This window comes from Gasterosteus aculeatus, chromosome 8, assembly GCF_964276395.1.
Source record: "Gasterosteus aculeatus chromosome 8, fGasAcu3.hap1.1, whole genome shotgun sequence".
Lineage (NCBI taxonomy): Eukaryota > Metazoa > Chordata > Actinopteri > Perciformes > Gasterosteidae > Gasterosteus > Gasterosteus aculeatus.
In genome coordinates, this window is record NC_135695.1 from 1,375,980 (window position 1) to 1,394,354 (window position 18,375).

General features: G+C 42.7%; 1 protein-coding gene across 1 annotated transcript; it reads left to right on the plus strand.

The window, feature by feature from the left end:
* The first annotated feature begins 1,727 nt into the window (after nt 1-1,727).
* Nucleotides 1,728-18,202, plus strand: sass6 (SAS-6 centriolar assembly protein). The gene is made up of 17 exons (XM_040183525.2): nt 1,728-1,872; nt 2,406-2,630; nt 2,866-2,926; nt 3,074-3,153; nt 3,275-3,379; nt 3,645-3,813; nt 3,972-4,049; nt 7,582-7,701; nt 8,315-8,506; nt 8,606-8,800; nt 15,558-15,647; nt 15,779-15,958; nt 16,574-16,655; nt 17,256-17,359; nt 17,431-17,492; nt 17,612-17,703; nt 17,827-18,202. Exons 2-17 carry the CDS (start codon nt 2,569-2,571, stop codon nt 17,877-17,879), a joined length of 1,725 nt encoding a protein of 574 aa, XP_040039459.2. The 5' UTR covers nt 1,728-1,872; nt 2,406-2,568; the 3' UTR covers nt 17,880-18,202.
* Nucleotides 18,203-18,375: the final 173 nt, after the last annotated feature.

Here is an 18,375-nt window from a genome sequence, read left to right on the forward strand (position 1 = left end):
ACTCCTGAGCCAGTTACTATGGGGATTATGCTGGACAAGCCACGGGTGCCCTAAGACAATGGGGGAATAGGGGGAAACGAAAAATGAAAAATAAATAGTCTCTTGGTGGTTCCCGGAGACAGTCAGCCTCACCGGACTGGTGACCTGATGGACCTCAGCTAGAGTTCCACCATCCAGGGAAAATATGGTGGTGCGTTTTTCTAAATCCACCAGGGGAATGTTGTGTTCCCGCGCCCATCTCTCGTCTAGGAAGTTTCCCTCCGCCCCCGAGTCAATCAGCGCCGGACAGGAGGCAGATGAGCCAGCCCACCGAAGAACGGCGGAGTGGTGCGGGATCTGGGTGAGGATGAAGACACCGCCGCGCTCGCCAGTACTCCTCTGTCTACTGGCGAGCTCTGTCTTTTGCCGGACAGGAAGCGGCAAAGTGGCCCGCCGCACCGCAGTAAAGGCACAGTCTGTTAGAGAGGCAAGAGACACGATGCCTCGCGTCCAAAGACTGACTGGTCAAATACCTTCATCATCTCCTCCTTGAAGAGGAGGAAGCGTCTGCAGCAGGGACCTCCAGCCTCCCAAACTGAGGTTCCCCATTCACGGGCGCGCCCGGTTAGTAAGGAAATCACGTAGGCAATGCGGGCTTGGTCTTCAGCATATGTTCGCGGTTGCAGAGAGAAGGCCACCTCACACTGCGTCAGGAATGCTCTGCATTCCGCCGGCTCTCCAGCGTAACACGGGGGGTTATTGATGCGAGGCTCCGGAGACGACGAGTGAGAGAGTGTTAATGGAGACTCAGAACGGGTCTGGGTGAGGCGCATAGACAGGTCGTTCACCTGAGCGGCCAGACTCTCAACGGCCTGCCTGGCTGCCGACAATTCCTCATGGTGTCGACCCAGCATAGCTCCCTGGAACTCTACGGCAGTGGCAATGGATTCCTCCCTCGCTGGATCCATAGCGTGTGGTCGGATTATTCTGTCACGTTCTGTCACGGTATCGGGCGGCAAAGATCCACGCGCAGAGGGAGGTCACAAAATAAGGGTTTTAATGTTCAACAGAAACAGCGAGCCGAGCTCGATGGCAAAACATAGAACAAAATGCATTCTCTAGGAGACCAGCTAGGCAAAGGGCTTGACTCATAAGAATAATCCGACAAGACACAAAGGGAACAGATGCAAGATATAGACAGGGTGATTAGACATGACCAGAAACAGGTGTAACAGCAAACGGCGCGGGCACTGATTGAAATGAGCGGCAGGTGGATGGGAAGGCTATGTGAGAAGTGGGTGTGAGCGCTAAGGTGAGACTAATGGGCAAATGAGTGTGTCAGTGAATGTATATGGCAGAGCGGAAGAGAGAGAGAGACCCGGATCCTGGCACATTCTATCCGTCATGTGTCTTCAGTATTTTTTCTCCACTAATTACACCACTAATTAAAAAAACAAACTTTGACGGACAAATAAGTGTGTACAGCCATTTGCTGTGTATTTACCTGCTGTGATTGAGGCCCTTTCTCAATATGCATTGTTGTGTACTTGGGTTCTTGTGGACTCCTGAAACGTCATCAGTCCGAGTACTGTTCCAATTGTAAAGACCGCATCTCGCCGAGAACGTGTCTCGCCCCGCCCATTTTACCGGGTTTGCATGGGAGCTGTCTTGTCCGTTCATGTGGAAGCCAAATATCCCAGAATGCATTTCACCTCAGCAATATGCAACACTGACCAGCGACCATTACCAGAGAGGAAAATAAAAACAGACACAGATGAGGTTTAGGTACATTTTAAATTGTATTAATAGATTATTTATATTTGTGCATTTAACTGTACGAGCACTACCAAACTTAATCGGCGTATTGATGTTAGAGTAACAAGACGACAAACGGTAGGTGTGTATTTGAAATGTAGACCGCTCCAGTAAAATATTAACTGTTTAATTGTTGTTACTGTATCCAACCTCCTCTTACTTTATGAAACCATTATAAAGCTAATGGAGTGTGATGTAATACAACACCCACTGAATTAAATGTTCACCTCAGTAACGTTTTATGTTCTTCTTCCATTCCGTCAGTGTAATCCAGGAGTTCATCAGCAACACAAACTACAGCTGGTCCTCTTCATCTTCTTTAGAAAGATGTGACTACTGTATGACAACTTTGATCTGATCCATTAAGATATTTTGCCTAATTATTTAAAATACTGTATTATTATTTAAAATATTAATTATATATATATATATATATATATATATATATATATATATATATATATATATAAGGGGAACCATCGTTCTCCCGCACTCCGTATGATCCAGTTTGTTCCACTGCCGGTCACTAGGCGGCGGTAAGAGGCCGGATGTTTACAAACGTGCCATAAAGCTCAAGAAGAAGAGGAAGTTCAATCACGTTCTGTTTCCAGGGCGATTCATTGGCGGCCGAAAAGCGCGAAAACAAAAATCCTCCACGAATGACAACTGACGAGTGAAGGGTCTTTGTAATGGAAGCCAACGCGTCTCAGACCTAACCAGGTTATTAACGAGCCGCTTACTCCCCAGCGAAGACTTGTTTAGGTCGAAGACAACATGGAGGAACTCTTCAGCAAGTGCTTACAAGTGAGCGTGCGCTGCGGGGACTGCGAGGAGAGGTAAGACGCCTATTGTAACCAAAGCCAGCTGACGTCACCTAACGTCATAAATATAATAATATAGATTCGGAGGCAAATCAGCAAGACCTCTTTTAATGTGTTTATATATACATACATAAGTTACATGTGTGTATATAACGAGTTACGCAGAATGGTGGATGGATGGGTGTTTAAAGTTACATCATTCGATTAGATTTGAAGCAGTTTTGTCAGTTTTTACTTCCTCCTTTTACAGGAAAGCTAACATTCGTGTCACCATTGAGCTTCATTTGACAAACAGTCCAGTACACAAAAGGGTGAGTAGCAGGTCTGCATAACATTAGCTATTGTCTTTTCCATAATTTTTGGAAGTCCTCTAATTGGAAAAAACCCCTCAACACTTAAGTTTTCATTTGAACCCTTTTTAGCTCACTTAACTTGCGGTTGTTTTTGTTTGTTTCTAGGATCTTCTAGTGAGACTAACCGATGATACTGATCCATATTTTCTTTTCAACCTCTCTATATCAGAAGATGATTTCCAAAGGTAATGGTAGAACTCATTCAATTACAATGATCATTGTTTGAACTCTTTGAACGGCTGTCGTGATCATTTCTTCAACTTTCTTTAATGTTTTAAACATTTTTCCCCCCTATTGTTTGTGTAGCTTGAAAGTCCAACAAGGGCTCCTGATAGACTTTGCATCATTTCCTCAGAAGTTTATCGACCTGCTTAATCTCTGCTATTCCGAGCAAAAGTCAGACACTCCAAGGTAGGAAGAAAACTCCCCACACAACATCACACTGTTCTACTGAATAAACCAGTTCACATTTTGTAAGGATTTGTATGTCCTAATACTTTCCTGCAATTCATTTTCTCTTACATCAAAAAGCCTTGATTGACTTTTGTTGCATAATCCTAGACAATTTATCATTCATGTGGTTGTTTTGACGTTTTATCAGTGGGGCTGGACAAAATATTGGAGGTGTCCAGTGAAACAACCATAAACTCTACATGACTGTCTTCTTTTTCCACAGGTTTCTCCTGCACTTGTCCAGTCAGTCTCTGGTGGTTGAAGGCCCTGCTAACCTCAGTGTTGTAGAGACCAATGCATTCAAACACCTCAACCACTTGTCTTTGAGGCTTGTTCACGGCTCTGATAAAGACATTAAAGACTATCTGGCAGTGTGTCTCTGCTCTCTCAAGGTTGGCTCATTCATGGAAACACTTTGTTTTGTGGAGGTTTGCTTAGGGTTACTTATTTTTACAAAATAGTAATTGTTTCAGTGAAATCATCTAATTAAAGTACCCATAATATTTGTCATGTAACTCAAGCCCTTTTGTCCTTTTTCTAAATGTTTCAGGCAGAGAAACAGGCCCTGGAGGTAAAGCTTCAGAAGACCGACGAGGATCTGTCCAGGCAGCTGAGTTATGCCCAACAGGTTTGCTTTGATCTACTCATTTATTTATTTTACTCCTAGAAACACTGATGAAACTTTTACATAATATTAAAACCGTTTGTTTTGTTAAAATGGAATTCAATTGGAAAAAGTCATTTATGCTTACCGTATTTTCCGCACAATAAGGCGCACCTTCAATGAATGACATATTTTAGAACATTTTTCATATATAGGGCGCACCGGATTATAAGGCGCATAAGATACTGCAAACGTTTGACGTCGGGGCTGGGGGAGGTGGAGACTGCTTTCAGGGTCCGATCGATGCTGCGAGGTGCGTCTGCTCGCCATCCACGCCTTAAATCTTCGGCTGCTCTCCAGCGACGCTGCCTGCCAAGGGCCCCTTTTAGAATAACTTATTTTCCCCTGTTAAGATGGTTCAGCTACTGTAGAGAAAAGGACGCCGTCTCTCGCTCTTTAATCTCATTAAATGCTCGGCAAGAACGACAGCTCTGTTTCCGACGCGCCCTGAAACAAGCTCCATATGTCACGCGCTTGAGCGCCCGCTCAGCATCTCGCCGTCGGAGACCGAGCTTTGGCATGTTTGGCAGAGCGCCTTGAGCGCTGTGTACAACCAGTATGGATCAACCAATTAACCAATTGATCCATATATCAGGCATGAAAATCCCTCACCTTTCGGTGAAATTCGCCGTTTTGAAACCAGAATAGGTGACCTACGTGAATCGTGTATATTCGATGAGTTCTTTGGGGGGGGGGGGTATTCATATTCAGTGAACTGCGAACAGGTGCGCGTGTCAGAAGGGAGCGCGAGATTCAGTGAATTGCGAACAGGTTGAGTGATGGTTTTAATATTTTCTGGTATATCTAAGTTAAGTTACCCAGGAGCTTTGTTGACATAGACTTAGCTAACGTTAGCTACAGCTTGATGAATTTAGTCATTTAACACAGCAGGAGAGAACGCCACGTTGGCCAGCTAGCTAAAGCTCCAGTGGAAAATGATTTAGCTACCGCTACCCCCCTCCCCCGTCAACGAATGACTCGAAGAAATCTCTGGGACAAAACCATTTGAAAACCCCTGCCCTAGAGGGATAATATCCTTCTCACCTTTTTCACCCTTGACCCGTTTTCATGCCTGAAATATGAGGCGCTCCGGATTATAAGGCTCACTGACGTTTTTTGAGAATGGTTGATATCTTATTGTTTAATATTGTTTGTCTAAAGAAAAAACATTTTTAAAAGACCAAACTCCTCCCAGAGATTAAACTTGATTCTTTTCAAATTTGGCCATTTTTTAATTTTTAAAAAATTGCATTTTGTCAGAAAAAAGATTAAACTATACGCGTGCAGAGCATTTATCTAATCTGCTCCATATTTCTCATATAGCATGACCTCCTTACCCTATGGAAGCCCATTTCCGGCCACAAAACAAAAGAAGGGTTAGAAAGTCGAAAAAATGAAGATATGCGCAGGCTCCTTCGTTGTTTGGTACATTGACTTTCCAAACCCTCTTGGCGACTTCTTGTCAAAAGAGACCAGCGACCTTATCTCGTTTTTTTTAGAGACACCACGCCTGACGTGCCGTGACTGCAAGCTGCAGTTTGCTGTGCTGTTTGTTTGTTAAAGTTAGCCACAGATTCAGACTTCCTGGTTTAATAGCTGGTCAGCGAGACGTTGTTAAACACAAAAGACACTTGTGTGACCGTAGTCACCAACCAAGTCATCATTTTGTCTTTCTAACCCTCCTTTTTTGGTGGAAATGGGCTTCCATATTACCCTCTAGACAGCCATGTGATCATTTTTAACCTTAGTCATAGTGCCACCTGGTGAATACGGGAAGTTGAATGTTTTTCACTTTACACCCTGCAGTTTAGTCTGATCCTTCTCAAAAGTTGTTCGCAGAGACCAAGACCTTGATAATGCTTCACTGTGAATATTGTAAGAATTGGATCAACCGCAGCGAGTGGGAGCATCTGCAAAGTTGATCCTTCGCCAAGAACAAATAAAGTTAATGTTGTAACTCTCCTCCACATAATCCGATCCTTTCCAATTTACACATGTTTGAGACTCCGGGCCTGAAGACATGTAAAGTGGAATGTTTAATCAAAGTCATAGTGCCACCTACTGGCGACCAGTGGTGTCGAGTAACAAAGTACAAACACTGTGTTTGTACTTTGTTACTACCTTACTTAAGTAGAAATTTTAGGTATCTATACTTTACTGGAGTATTTATTTTTTAGACAACTTTTTACTTCTACTCGTTACATTTTCATGCAAATAACTGTGCTTTCTACTCCTTACATTTTAGAATTAGCCTCGTTACTCCTATTTCGTTTTGGCTTGTTTTCATTCCAGCTTATCGTCATCCAAAAACACACACAAAAGAAAACCTATCCAGATAAATCGCTCCATCAGGATAGAGTGAATTTGATTGTGGTTGGATGAGAAGTTTAAACATATACCATCCAGACACCCTATTGGTTTTCTCCGCAATGCACCTGCAGATAACACAAATCAGAGTGACGCCGGGTGCAAAAAGTGGTAGGTAGAAGGTTCCTTTTTCAGAACTGCAGTTTGTGTGGTCGGTGGCCGGTGGCAGATTCCTTTGTCAGAACGGCACAAAGCGATCTTAGTTGGGTATTTAGCGACATGGACCCTCCTCCTCGTGCAAATTTCATGTAACGTTAAATGAGTATCCTCATGACCATTGGTTTGCTATAAATGTTTTTTTCAAACTTTATTCACTGGCACAACACAGCCAAGTAGTGCAGCGTCTTAAATAAAGTGATGTATGTCTTAATGCAAGGCTTTAGAAATTAACACCCCCTATGGCTAACATAAATGCTAACACATCTATGCAATTAATGTGGCCGAGATTAATGCAACACATTATTCTAATGTAGTTAATGTACCTTCCGGTTATTCTTCCGGACGCTAGAATAAATATATTGTACAACAGAGGTAATCCATTATAATCTAGCGAGGTCCAGTTGGAGAGTATTTCCTCCTGCAAAGGTCAGGAACACCACAATAATGTCCAATACGCTATGAATTAGTCTCCTATAAATGGAAGTTGCTAAAAGATCTATTGATGGATGAATGGAGTCAATGACTGACTGTCAAATCCAAAAGGTTCCATTGAATAATATCTCATATTTTCGAATTAACTGGTTAAATTATACGCAATAAAGAATCTAATGCAGCGGTTCCCAAACTCAAGAATGCCGCGGCCCAATTTGAAATCTGAAAATCTGTTGCGGCCCACCCAAACCTTTAATCACAACTCTGATCAAAACATAAACTAGGGATGATTAAATGACCTTAAGAATTTAACCGATTAAAAATGTATTAACCGACAATGTATGTTTTTTACTTTATTTACTTGACCTACTGACATATTTTTATATTAATTTCAAACTTTTCAAAATTAAAACATTAAATATATTTTATTCATTTATTGTAAATGACCTCTCGCGGCGCACCTCCAATACCTTCGCGGCCCACCAGTATTGGGTTGAAAAATAAACTTTTTCTTTCATAATCCGTGTATTTCTCACAGACGCTGTCCGAGAAGACAAAGGAGTTGGACAAACTGCGTTCAGAGTGGACAAGTCAGACCAGCTCGCTTTCCAGCCGTCATTGTCATGAGTTACAATCAGAGAGGGAGAAGGCTGCAGAGGTAAGAAACACAGAAAGAAATGTTAAATGTGGATATATACTGTTTCTAGCTTCTATTTTAATATCTGAAATAATTTTAATTGAAAGGATGTTTACAAAATGTAATAAAACTGTTAAGTGGAAAAGTAAAGTGATATGTGCTTATTTTATTTATATATATATATATATATATATATATATATATATATAAATAAACACATTTTATTTTGCAGAGTTTGTATATTATGATGCAATGAATTAAAAACAAAGCAGGAACAACATAATTTTTTCTTTTTTGTTCGGGGAAGGTGTGAGGTTGGGAGCCCTGACAGGAAAAGTTTGCGTACCACTGGATTAGACAATGACAAGCATCATTAGAGGACACTGACCTATTAGAAGAACCCACGTCTTTTTAGCTGGGATGCGTTGGTCTTTCTCAAAGTTCTATAGCTCTGCCAAATATGGTGTATTTAATGTTTTCTGGCACCACACTCATTTATGTGTTTAGAACAATGGGCAGTTGGATTAACCAATGTGACCATGAGCACATACTATTAGAAGTATTGTGATTTAATAGTTGTGAAACAGCGATAGCAGTTGTATTATAAACATTCACATTTATAATGTGTGTTTAGTTACAGAGCAGACTTCAGCAGCAGACTGAGTTGCTCCGTCAGGAGCTGGAGAGTTCTCACAGAGAGAGCAGCCAGCAGCTCCACAGCAGATTGGCCGAGCTGGAGACCTCCAGCAGAGAACTGACGGAGCGGAAATACAAGAACGAGTCCGTCATCAGAGACCTAAAGATCAAACTAGCGGGTGCAGAGGAGGTACGCTAAAAACATTGTTTCATGTTGTAGTGTTATTTGGTGCACCTCTGTAGATAACCCAGATTATAAGAAGAATATATTTCCTGCTGTTGTGTGTAGGAGTGCCAGCGTTCCAAGCAGCAGATCCTGTCTCTCAGGAGGGAGAACAGCTCTCTGGACACAGACGTCCATGACAAGGAACGCTCGGTGAGCCAGCTCCAGATGAGAGTGGCTGTTCTGGAACAGGAGATCAAAGATAAGGATCAGCTCATGCATCGCTCAAAGGAGGTGCTGGAAGCTACTCAGCAGCAGAAGGTATGAGCATCACTGGAAAAGACAAACGAGCAGCTAAAAGTAACCCTCAGACTAATATCAACCTCATCTACGTCACTTTTAGGAGCTATCATGCTCCTGGTCTACAACGTAGCAATTTGTAAAAATCTATTAACAAAATGGATACTTTATTAATGGGAATTATTATGAGAATTCTAATATATAAATGTGGCAGGAAAACATACTGCCATTTATCTGAGCTAATGTTAAATAACGCATACAAGAGCTTTAGTAATTTAATTTATCTGCAAAGGAAATGTTAGCCCAAACTTCCCCAGCATGGGGCAGGTATGATGGAAGTGGCCAGCTGTCCCGAATCTCTCCATCACAAGTCCTGGCAGACAGCGTGGGGCGGATCCTGGTTTAATCCCACGTTTAGGTTTAGGCTGCATTCAATTTAATTAAATTCATTTTATTTTGTATAGCCCAAAATCGAAAATTACAAATTAGCCTCAGAGGGCTTTACAGTCTGTACACGTACAACATCCTCTGTCCCGAAACCCACATATCGGCACAGGAAAAACTCCCCAAAAAATGAAAAAACCCTTCCAAGAGGGAAAAAAGGGATGAAACCTTGGAGAACGTCAGAGGAGGGATCCCACTCCCGGAATGGACAGACTACAATGGATGCCATGTGTACAGAATGAACAATGTATAATACATGCAATTCCTATGACAGAAATGATTCAAGTAATTGTGAGTAGTAAGCCAGGACCACTGCAGGGGCAACCACCATCAGATAGAACCACCATCTACAGAAGCCTGTGGGGAGGGAGAGCACAGAGACTTTAGGAGAGGGTAATGTTGGTTTACGAGTACAGTAATATGATTGATATCTAAAATAATAATGATGATGATGATGACGATGGCAGCAGCAGGCGTCAGCAGGGCCACGGCAGGTGTCAGGACCAGGGTCCACAAGGAACTACGATCTACGGAGACCTGCTAGGGGAGAAAGCACAAAAAAAACTCCCGGAAAGAAGCTGAATTAGTCATGTGCATTAATAAAACGTGAATCATGGTAGAACGAGAGCGTGAGAGAGGAGCTCGGTGTGTCCTAAGAAGTCCCCCGGCAGTCTAAGCCTATAGCAGCTTAACTAAGGGCTGGTCCGGGCTAACCTGAGCTAGCCCTAACTATAGGCAAAATCAAAGACGAAAGTTTTAAGTTTTACTTTAAAAGAGCTGACCGAATCTGCCCCCCGGACTGAAAGTGGAAGCTGACACAAGCTCACAAAAGAGGATCTTGATAACTGAAGGCTCTGGCCGCCATCCTACTTTTTAAAACCATAGGAACAACAAGTAACCCAGCATCTATGGAGCGCAGCTGCCTTGTAGGGCAATAAGGTGTTACAAGCTCTTTAAAATACGATGGTGCCTCACCAGCAAGTGCCTTGTAGGTGAGAAGAAGTACCTTAAAATCTATTCTTGATTTAACAGGGAGCCAGTGCAGAGAAGTTAATACAGGAGTGATATGATCCCTTTTCTTAGTTCTTGTTAATACACGTGCTGCAGCATTCTGAATCAACTGGAGAGGCTTAAGAGATTTACAAGAGCAGCCTGATAACAAAGAATTACAGTAGTCCAGTCTGGAAGTGACACAAACGCATGAACTAATTTTTCTGCATCACTTTGAGACAGGAAGTTCCTGATTTTTTATATGTTACGTAGATGAAAATAGGCGGTCCTTGAAGTCTTCTTTATATGCGAGTTGAAGGTCATATCCTGGTCGAAGAGAACTCCCAGATTCCTGACGGTGCTGCTGGGTACCAGAGCAATTCCATCCATAAAAACTGTATCACGTGACAGCTGGCTTCGAAGGCGCTCTGGGCCTATCAGGATAACCGCTTTTTCTGGGTTTAGCATCAGGAAGTTGCCGGTCAAGTTTTGATGTCTCCAAGACATTCTTGAAGTCTAACTAGCTGGTCCGTCTCTTCTGGCTTGATCGACAGATGCAGTTGAGTATCGTCTGCATAACAATGGAAGTTTATGCGGTGTTTCCTGAAAAGATCGCCCAAAGGAAGCCCATAGAGGGTAAAAAAAAATTGGTCCAAGTACAGAACCTTGTGGGACTCCGTGACCAACATTGGTGGTCTTTGAGGATTCACCGTTTACAAGCACAAACTGGGATCGATCCGATAAGTAGGATTTAAACCAGCTGAGTGCAATTCCTTTGATACCAATTAAATGTTCTAGTCTCTGCAACAGGATACAATGGTCTATGGTATCAAATGCGGCACTGAGGTCCAGCAAGACAAGAAAAGAGATGAGTCCTTGGTCCGATGCAAGTAGAAGATCATTCGTAATTTTCACCAGTGCGGTTTCTGTACTGTGATGCACTCGAAATCCTGACTGGAAATCCTCGAACAAAGCATTGTTTTGTAGAAAGTCACATAATTGATTTGCGACGGATTTCTCAAGGATCTTAGAGAGGAAGGGAAGATTAGAGATAGGTCTGTAGTTAGCCAACACCTCTGGAGCAAGAGTAGGTTTCTTAAGAAGAGGTTTAATTACAGCTACCTTGAAGGACTGTGGTACATGTCCTGTCAACAAAGACAGATTCATAATATCTAATAAGGATGTGCGAACTAAAGGAAAAACTTCCTTAAGCAGCTTGGTCGGAATCGGATCCAAGAGACAATTAGAAGATTTAGACTTTGAAAATAAAGAAGTCAGTTGATCAAGGTTGATGGAAGAGAAGGCATCCAAACAGGCATCAGGGCCCACTGCTGCATCCAAGGTTCCTACATCGGAGGACAGGTCGGCACTGGTTGAAGGCAGGAGACCATCAATTTTCTCTTTGATAGTCAGAATCTTATCATTGAAGAAGTTCATGAAGTCGTTACTAGTGAGGTCCAAAGGAATACACGGCTCGACAGAGCTGTGACTCTCTGTCAGTCTGGCTACAGACATTGTATCTGCATTCATAGAAGATACAATGTTTTAAATTGACATCAACGTCTGGGTAGATAATCTAGCACACCTTAACATGAAAGGAAAAATGGCCTTTGACTGTATTGGAGCAGCAGGTATTGATGCACACAAGTCTCCCTCCTCCGGTCCACCACAGTACTCTGCCCTGCTGATGAACCATGTAGCCGGCTCTCTGTGAAGACGTGGCTTCAGCAGTCACCTACGCCCTGATATCCTACATGTTTGTGACTGGGTACATCGTATGAAACTAGAATTATGAAGCTATTGTCTAGAGGCAACCCCTGGAGAGGGCAGGCAGGTATCAGATCTGTCCAGATAAACGGAACAAACAAACGCACACACACGTCACCCAGATTATCTCATCCTAAACACATGATTACTCTGTTGTTCCAATGTGATCATTTTCAAATAAAGCACCTTCACCACTAGAGTAGATCAAACAGCTCAGTTTTTCACGATGATACATTACATGTTATTTAGCTGACGCTTTTATCCAAAGCGATTTACAATAAGTGCATTCAACCATAAGGATACAAACTGAGAAAAACAAGAAACAAGAAAGTGCGATTTCATCAAATAAGCCAATTTACAACTTTCTATAGATAGGTGCCATTAAAAGTACAAATTTAAGTGCTACAATTTGTTAGTCTTTTAGTCAAGGTAGAGTCTTAAGAGGTGTGTCTTTTGTTTGCGGCGGAAGATGTGAAGGCTCTCTGTGGTCCGGATGTCATCAGAGAGCTCGTTCCACCATTTAGGAGCAGGACAGCAAGAGTCTTGTAGAAGTGTTTTGCTCTCAGTGAGGAGGAACAAGCAGTTTATCAGATGCAGAGCGGAGAGTGCGGGTCGGGATGTCGGGTTTGACCATGTCCTGGATGTAAGCTGGACCCGATCCGTTCACAGCATGGTAGGTGAGCACCAATGTTTAGAACTGGATGAGCCACCGGTAGCCAGTGAACAGAGCGGAGGAGTGGAGTAGTGTGGGAGAACTTAGGAAGGTTAAAGACCAGTGGAGCTGCTGCATTCTGGATGAGCTGCAGAGGTTGAATGGCGGTAGCAGGAAGACCTGCAGGAGAGAGTTACAGTAGTCCAGACGGGAGATGACAAGAGCCTGAATCAGTACCTGTGCTGCCTTCTGAGTGAGAAGACGTATTCTCCTGATGTTGTAGAGTGTGTATCTACAGGACAGAGCCGAGAGAGTTAGTGTAGAGCTAGAAGAGGAGGGGACCGAGGACGGAACCCTGAGGAACTCCAGTAGTAAGAGAACAAGGTTCCGACACAGATCCTCTCCAGGTTACCCGGTAGGTGCGGCCGTCAAGGTATGACAAGGGAGAGAGCAGAGCTTGTGACACCAAGAGGAAATAAGGATCTGGTGGTTGACTGTGTCAAATGCAGCGGAGAAGTCCAGAAGGATGAGGAGAGAGAGGCGGCTCTAGCAGTGTGGAGTTTCTCTGAGACAGCAAGGAGGGCAGTCTCTATGGAATGGCCTGTCTTGAAGCCTGCACAAAGAAAGAAAGATCGCACAAAGGGTTTTGGACAAAAAGGGAAGAAGAGCGACCGGTCTGTAGTTGTTTTCTTCAGAAGGGTTAAGGGTAGGTTTCTTCAGGAGAGGGTTAACTCTTGCCTCCTTCAGAGAATTGGGAAAACAGCCGGATAACAGAGCATTATTGATGAGACAGGTGAGGAAAGAAGGAGGTCAGGAGCGATAGATTGTAGAAGATGTGATGGAATGGGGTCAAGAGGGCAGGTGGTCGGACGGGCAGAGGTTACTAGGGTAAGAATTTGGTTAGACAGGGGGGTGAAAGAGGAAAGTGAGGGTGATAGAGGTGAAGTCAGTGGGACACAAGTAGTAGGAGGTGGGTTTGAGAAAGACGAGCGTATGTCAGCTATTTTCTTGGTAAAATAGTTGACAAAGTCACCCGGAAGAAGGGTGGAGGAGGACTAGGGGGTTCGAGGAGGTTGGAGAAGATCGAAAAGAGTTTTTTGGGGTTAGAAAATGAAGATTTGATTCTGGATTGGTAGAAAGAGCTTTTGGCAGCAGAGATAGAAGCAGAAAAGGCGGAGAGAAGAGATTGAAACGTAAGCAGGTTGTCAGGTTGTTCATATTTACGCTATTTCCGATGCTCTCATGGTGGCTCTCACTGCACGCACTGCCACGGAGCCGGAGTGGATTTGCAGGCCCATCATGTTGTAAGAGGACAGAGAGAATCGAGAGAGGAGGAAAGAGTTGGGCGGAGAAAGTTATAGGGGGAGCTGATAGAACAGAGGATGCCAGGGAGGAGGGAGAGAGGGAGCGAATGTTGCGACAAACATGTACAGAGTCAGTCAATGGGGGGGTCGTTAGTTATAGAGAGTGGGAGAGAGTAAGAGATGAAGAAGTGGTCAGACACATGAAGTGGAGTTACAGAGAGGTTCTTGGTAGAGCAGTTTCTAGTGAAGATGTAGTCAAGGTGATTGCCGGCTTTGTGAGTAGGATGAGAGGGACTGAGTGACAGAGCGAAGGAAGAAAGTAGGTGTAAGAGGTCAGATGACTTCTCTGTCTGGATGTTGAAGTCACCCAGGAGGATGAGCGGAGGGTCATTTTCAGGGAAATTGGACAGGATAATGTGCAGTTCTTCCAAGAAATGACCCAAGGAGCCTGGTGGACGGTAAAGGACCATGATAGTTAATTGTACCGGGTGAGTAACTGTTACAGCATGGAATTAAAGACAGTGGGCTGGATGGTGGAAGAGGGTAAAGAGAAAAAATCCATTTGGGTGAAATGAGTAGACCTGTGCCATCACCCCTACCAGTGGGCCTGGTTGTGTGCTAGGGCTGTCAACGAATATTCTATATTCAATGTGTCAATATGTCGTTCATTTATACCGCTTTGCGCAGAGAGTGCGACGGTGCGAGAGAGAGCAAGTGCGTGTGTGCGAGCGAGCGAGAGATCTGCGGTTGTGGCCAGTTAATTTACGTATTTTTGTGCATGTAATATGTTTTTGAATAAGTGTAAAAGTAAATAAATTACGTGTTTACAAGTAGTTATGTCTCGTTGTATATATTTGTCCTGTTATTGACGCGCCTAATGCGCAACAAGATATTCGAATATATTTGAATATCTGATATTCGACTATCTGTCTTTTTTTAAAGCAAATATTCGAACGTCCTTTTTGAGCAATTTTGACAGCCCTAGTGTGTGGCTGAAGGAGAAGGCGGAGGAGGGTGCTGCTGGGAGTGGATGTGTTCTCTGGGGTGATCCAGGTCTCAGTGAGAGTGAGGAAGTCAAGCGACTGCTGGATAGCAAAGCCGGAGATGAGGTCTGCCTTGTGAGTAGCTGACTGGCAGTTCCCGAGGCCTCCTGTGACGAGGTGCTAGACGTGTGGAGCGAGTGGGATAGTTGAGAGAGGAGAGGTTACGATAGATATATTTTTCATTTTACTTTCATTGCAACATTCAGCTCTCTTCCTTGAGTCGCCTCCTTATTGAATGCTCGAGTGACTTTAAGCTCCCTTCAATGTTCCGAAACCATGAACATTATTACGACACATTGTACTTTCCTGTATATCATACAGGCCTATGTAAAGTATTATATGAAATATATTATATATATTGACCAGCTGCAGCAGTAACTCATTAATGCATTAATAACTATAACCCAATAATATGCTGCAAAACATATTTTAGAAGGTATGTTGTTTTAGGCTTTATTCGTTGTTTCTATTTTCCTTCATTCCATCAATGTGTGTGGATTCTCTGTCCACATACAGTTAAAATGATCGTGTCTAATTCTGTTTTTATCTATCTAACTTCTATGTTTTTCTTTTTTTAGGATTCAATGGAAGAAAATGCTGAGAGTAAAGAACTTCAGATTAAAAAACTTGAGGCAACAGTTAGATCACTGTCTGAGGAGCTGATCAAGGTTTGCTATGGGTTAACCCCACTAATGAACACATCCTCATCCGTGTCACTGTGCATACAAACTGTACCTCATGTGTCTTTCCAACCCTTCCTGGTGTCCTACTTACTACCTTCCATTCCTTCTGAAACCAGGCTAACGGTATCATCAAGAAGCTGCAGGGAGAGGTTCGAGGTCTCGTTGGAAAAATAAAAGTGAAAAACTCTGTAACTGTGTCACAAGAGAAGCTCCTGCAAGACACATCAGGAAAACTTGAGAGTGTTGAGAAGGATTTACAGAGCACCCAGCAGCGTCTGGTCACCACAGACGAGCAGGTATGTCTGCGTTTCTCATGTAGCTTTCTTCATCTTTCAACCAGGGCATCACCACGTCTGGTGCAAAACTGAGCCAGTTCCCCTTTATCGCCACAGAAAAAACATCTAGATGGACAAAGTAGTAACAACAGTTATTGCACTTTTTACCATGGGGCCGTTTTCAGCGCAGAGGCCAAAAAGCAACCAGGAGTTACAACGCTGATCCTTTTCAATTAGGTTTCTTACCAGGATTATTAGAAAAATGTACATGTTGGTCTGAAAAAAAGACTTTTGTAAAATTCATTTTATCAGTCGTATTGGTCACAACTTCAGTAATCACCAGCGAACTTCATCAATACTTTATATTGTAAAGTTCTTCCCGATTGACATTATGTTGTCTTTAATGTGTGTCCTTGTAAGTCACTCGTCACTTCATCTGAAAGCAAAAGGGTTGTATATTTGTTTCATAATGATGCCCCCTGTCTTTGCATTCATTTGTTGAAGTGGTGTTCATCTGTACACATGCCTTGTCCTTCACATCAAACCAACTTTACTGAAGGAACATCCGTTTGCAGGCCAGGTGTTCTATTAACATGGAAGATGCATTTTGATATCAACTGGAATTTTCTTTTAAAGGTTTTAAAACTAAAGGAGCAGTTGGAGACAACGGTGCAGAAGCTAAACGAAAGCAGAGCGGTGTTGAAGACGAATGAGAATGGTGAGGAAGCTCACAGTTCGTGGATGTGACAACAAAAATAAAGTTTTAAAGCGTTGTACTTTGGCTGAGCCATCCGATAAGATCAGACATGTGGAAGAAACGTGGTATAAAACCCTGTGTTTTTAACATATTCTCCCTTATTCAAAATCCAGCAATTACACAAATATTTTTGTTGACTGTTTATCGCAAGATGTCTCCGACTGAAAAGTCCACCCTCTGTGCGTGAGCGGAGAGTATTGTCCTTCAATCCGAGGAGCTGGCTCTACTGGGCTGCCTGTTGTCCTTGGCAAGACACTTAAACGATGAATAATGACATATGGCAGTGCTTACATACTGGACTACTTGGCTTCCAGCTATTTGTTGTTAGGATCTGGTTTGAAAACTAAGTTACTGGCATTGATACAACTTGATTTCAATACGATTATTAAGAAACATTAATGGCAACGGGGATCCAACAATGAGATTGTGGTAAATATTGACTGCAAAGGGAAGATAAGTAATCCTGTGATTCTTCTTTACAAACTATTGTAGGCATTGCAATACCTTTTTTTTAAAAGATAAAAACGCCTTGTCACTTTTTTTTTTGTTCTTTTACTCCAGTTATAAATTGGCTCAACAAGCAGCTCAATGAGAAGCAGCTCTCCAGGACGTCTCCTGAACGTGTGGACAGACCTTCCCTTCCATCCACAGCAGCAGTACTGAAGGTACTCTGTACTTCAAATGAGCACATTGCTCCAAAACCAGCAACTGAATGAATGATGCACTTTTCTCTCAGACAGGGAAACGTGCCCCATCTCCTGCGGATCAGAGATCAGTGCTGCAAACCATCAGACACATGTTTGTGTATTCTTCGTTTATCCTTTACAATACATACAGAAGTAGACTGTTTTCTTATTCCCTGGTTCATAATGTCAGCCATGTTTGAGTCACCTGCATTGTGTTGTTGTCGTCCTCAGCGGAGACCCTGCAGGTCTGGACTCTAAGTACTTTGAGAAGAGAGATGATAGCATCCCCGTCTACGGCCTGTCATCTAGTGTGTATCACAAAGGTAAAGTGCTCCTCATTTAGAGCTTCACAATAACTGCTTTACAGCAACACATTTTGGACGTTAGCATGGCGACCCCATGACCCCATATGTCCTTTGATGACACGTGCATTCTTTTCTTTATAGAGTTCGGTCAGCAAACCAAGCCCTCTGTAGCTTCTGCTTATTTCTCTGCGTGAAGAAGTCATGACATCAGAGTATCTATTCCAATCCAGTTGGATATTCCTAATGTACTAATCTGTGACTGACCTGCTGTGTTAAATTCACTTCTATTCCTGTTTTAATTTGTGCACTGTTGGTTTACAGATCTATCTTCTACTTAAGATAGATGTTACACCTTTCTGAGTGCTGGATTCCAGTGATCATGGAGAATTTTTCAAGTCTTTCAATTCAAATATACAATTTTTACCTATAACTACATTAAGTTTGCCATCCTTGTATGTTTGTGTTTTTATGTTTTGTGTTGTTTTATTTCAGTTATTAAATGTAAACTTTAATAAAATGTTTCAATCGTTTTTGCTGCCGTAGGGATTTTAGGGAATGTGTGAAATGGAAATATTGTGGCCAAAGAGTCTACTAATGGCAGCATCTGGGAAGTAATTCAATGTTTAGGTGGCACACTACACACATCACAGGAAACCTGCATGGTTTGGTGGAGTAAAAATACAATTTCTC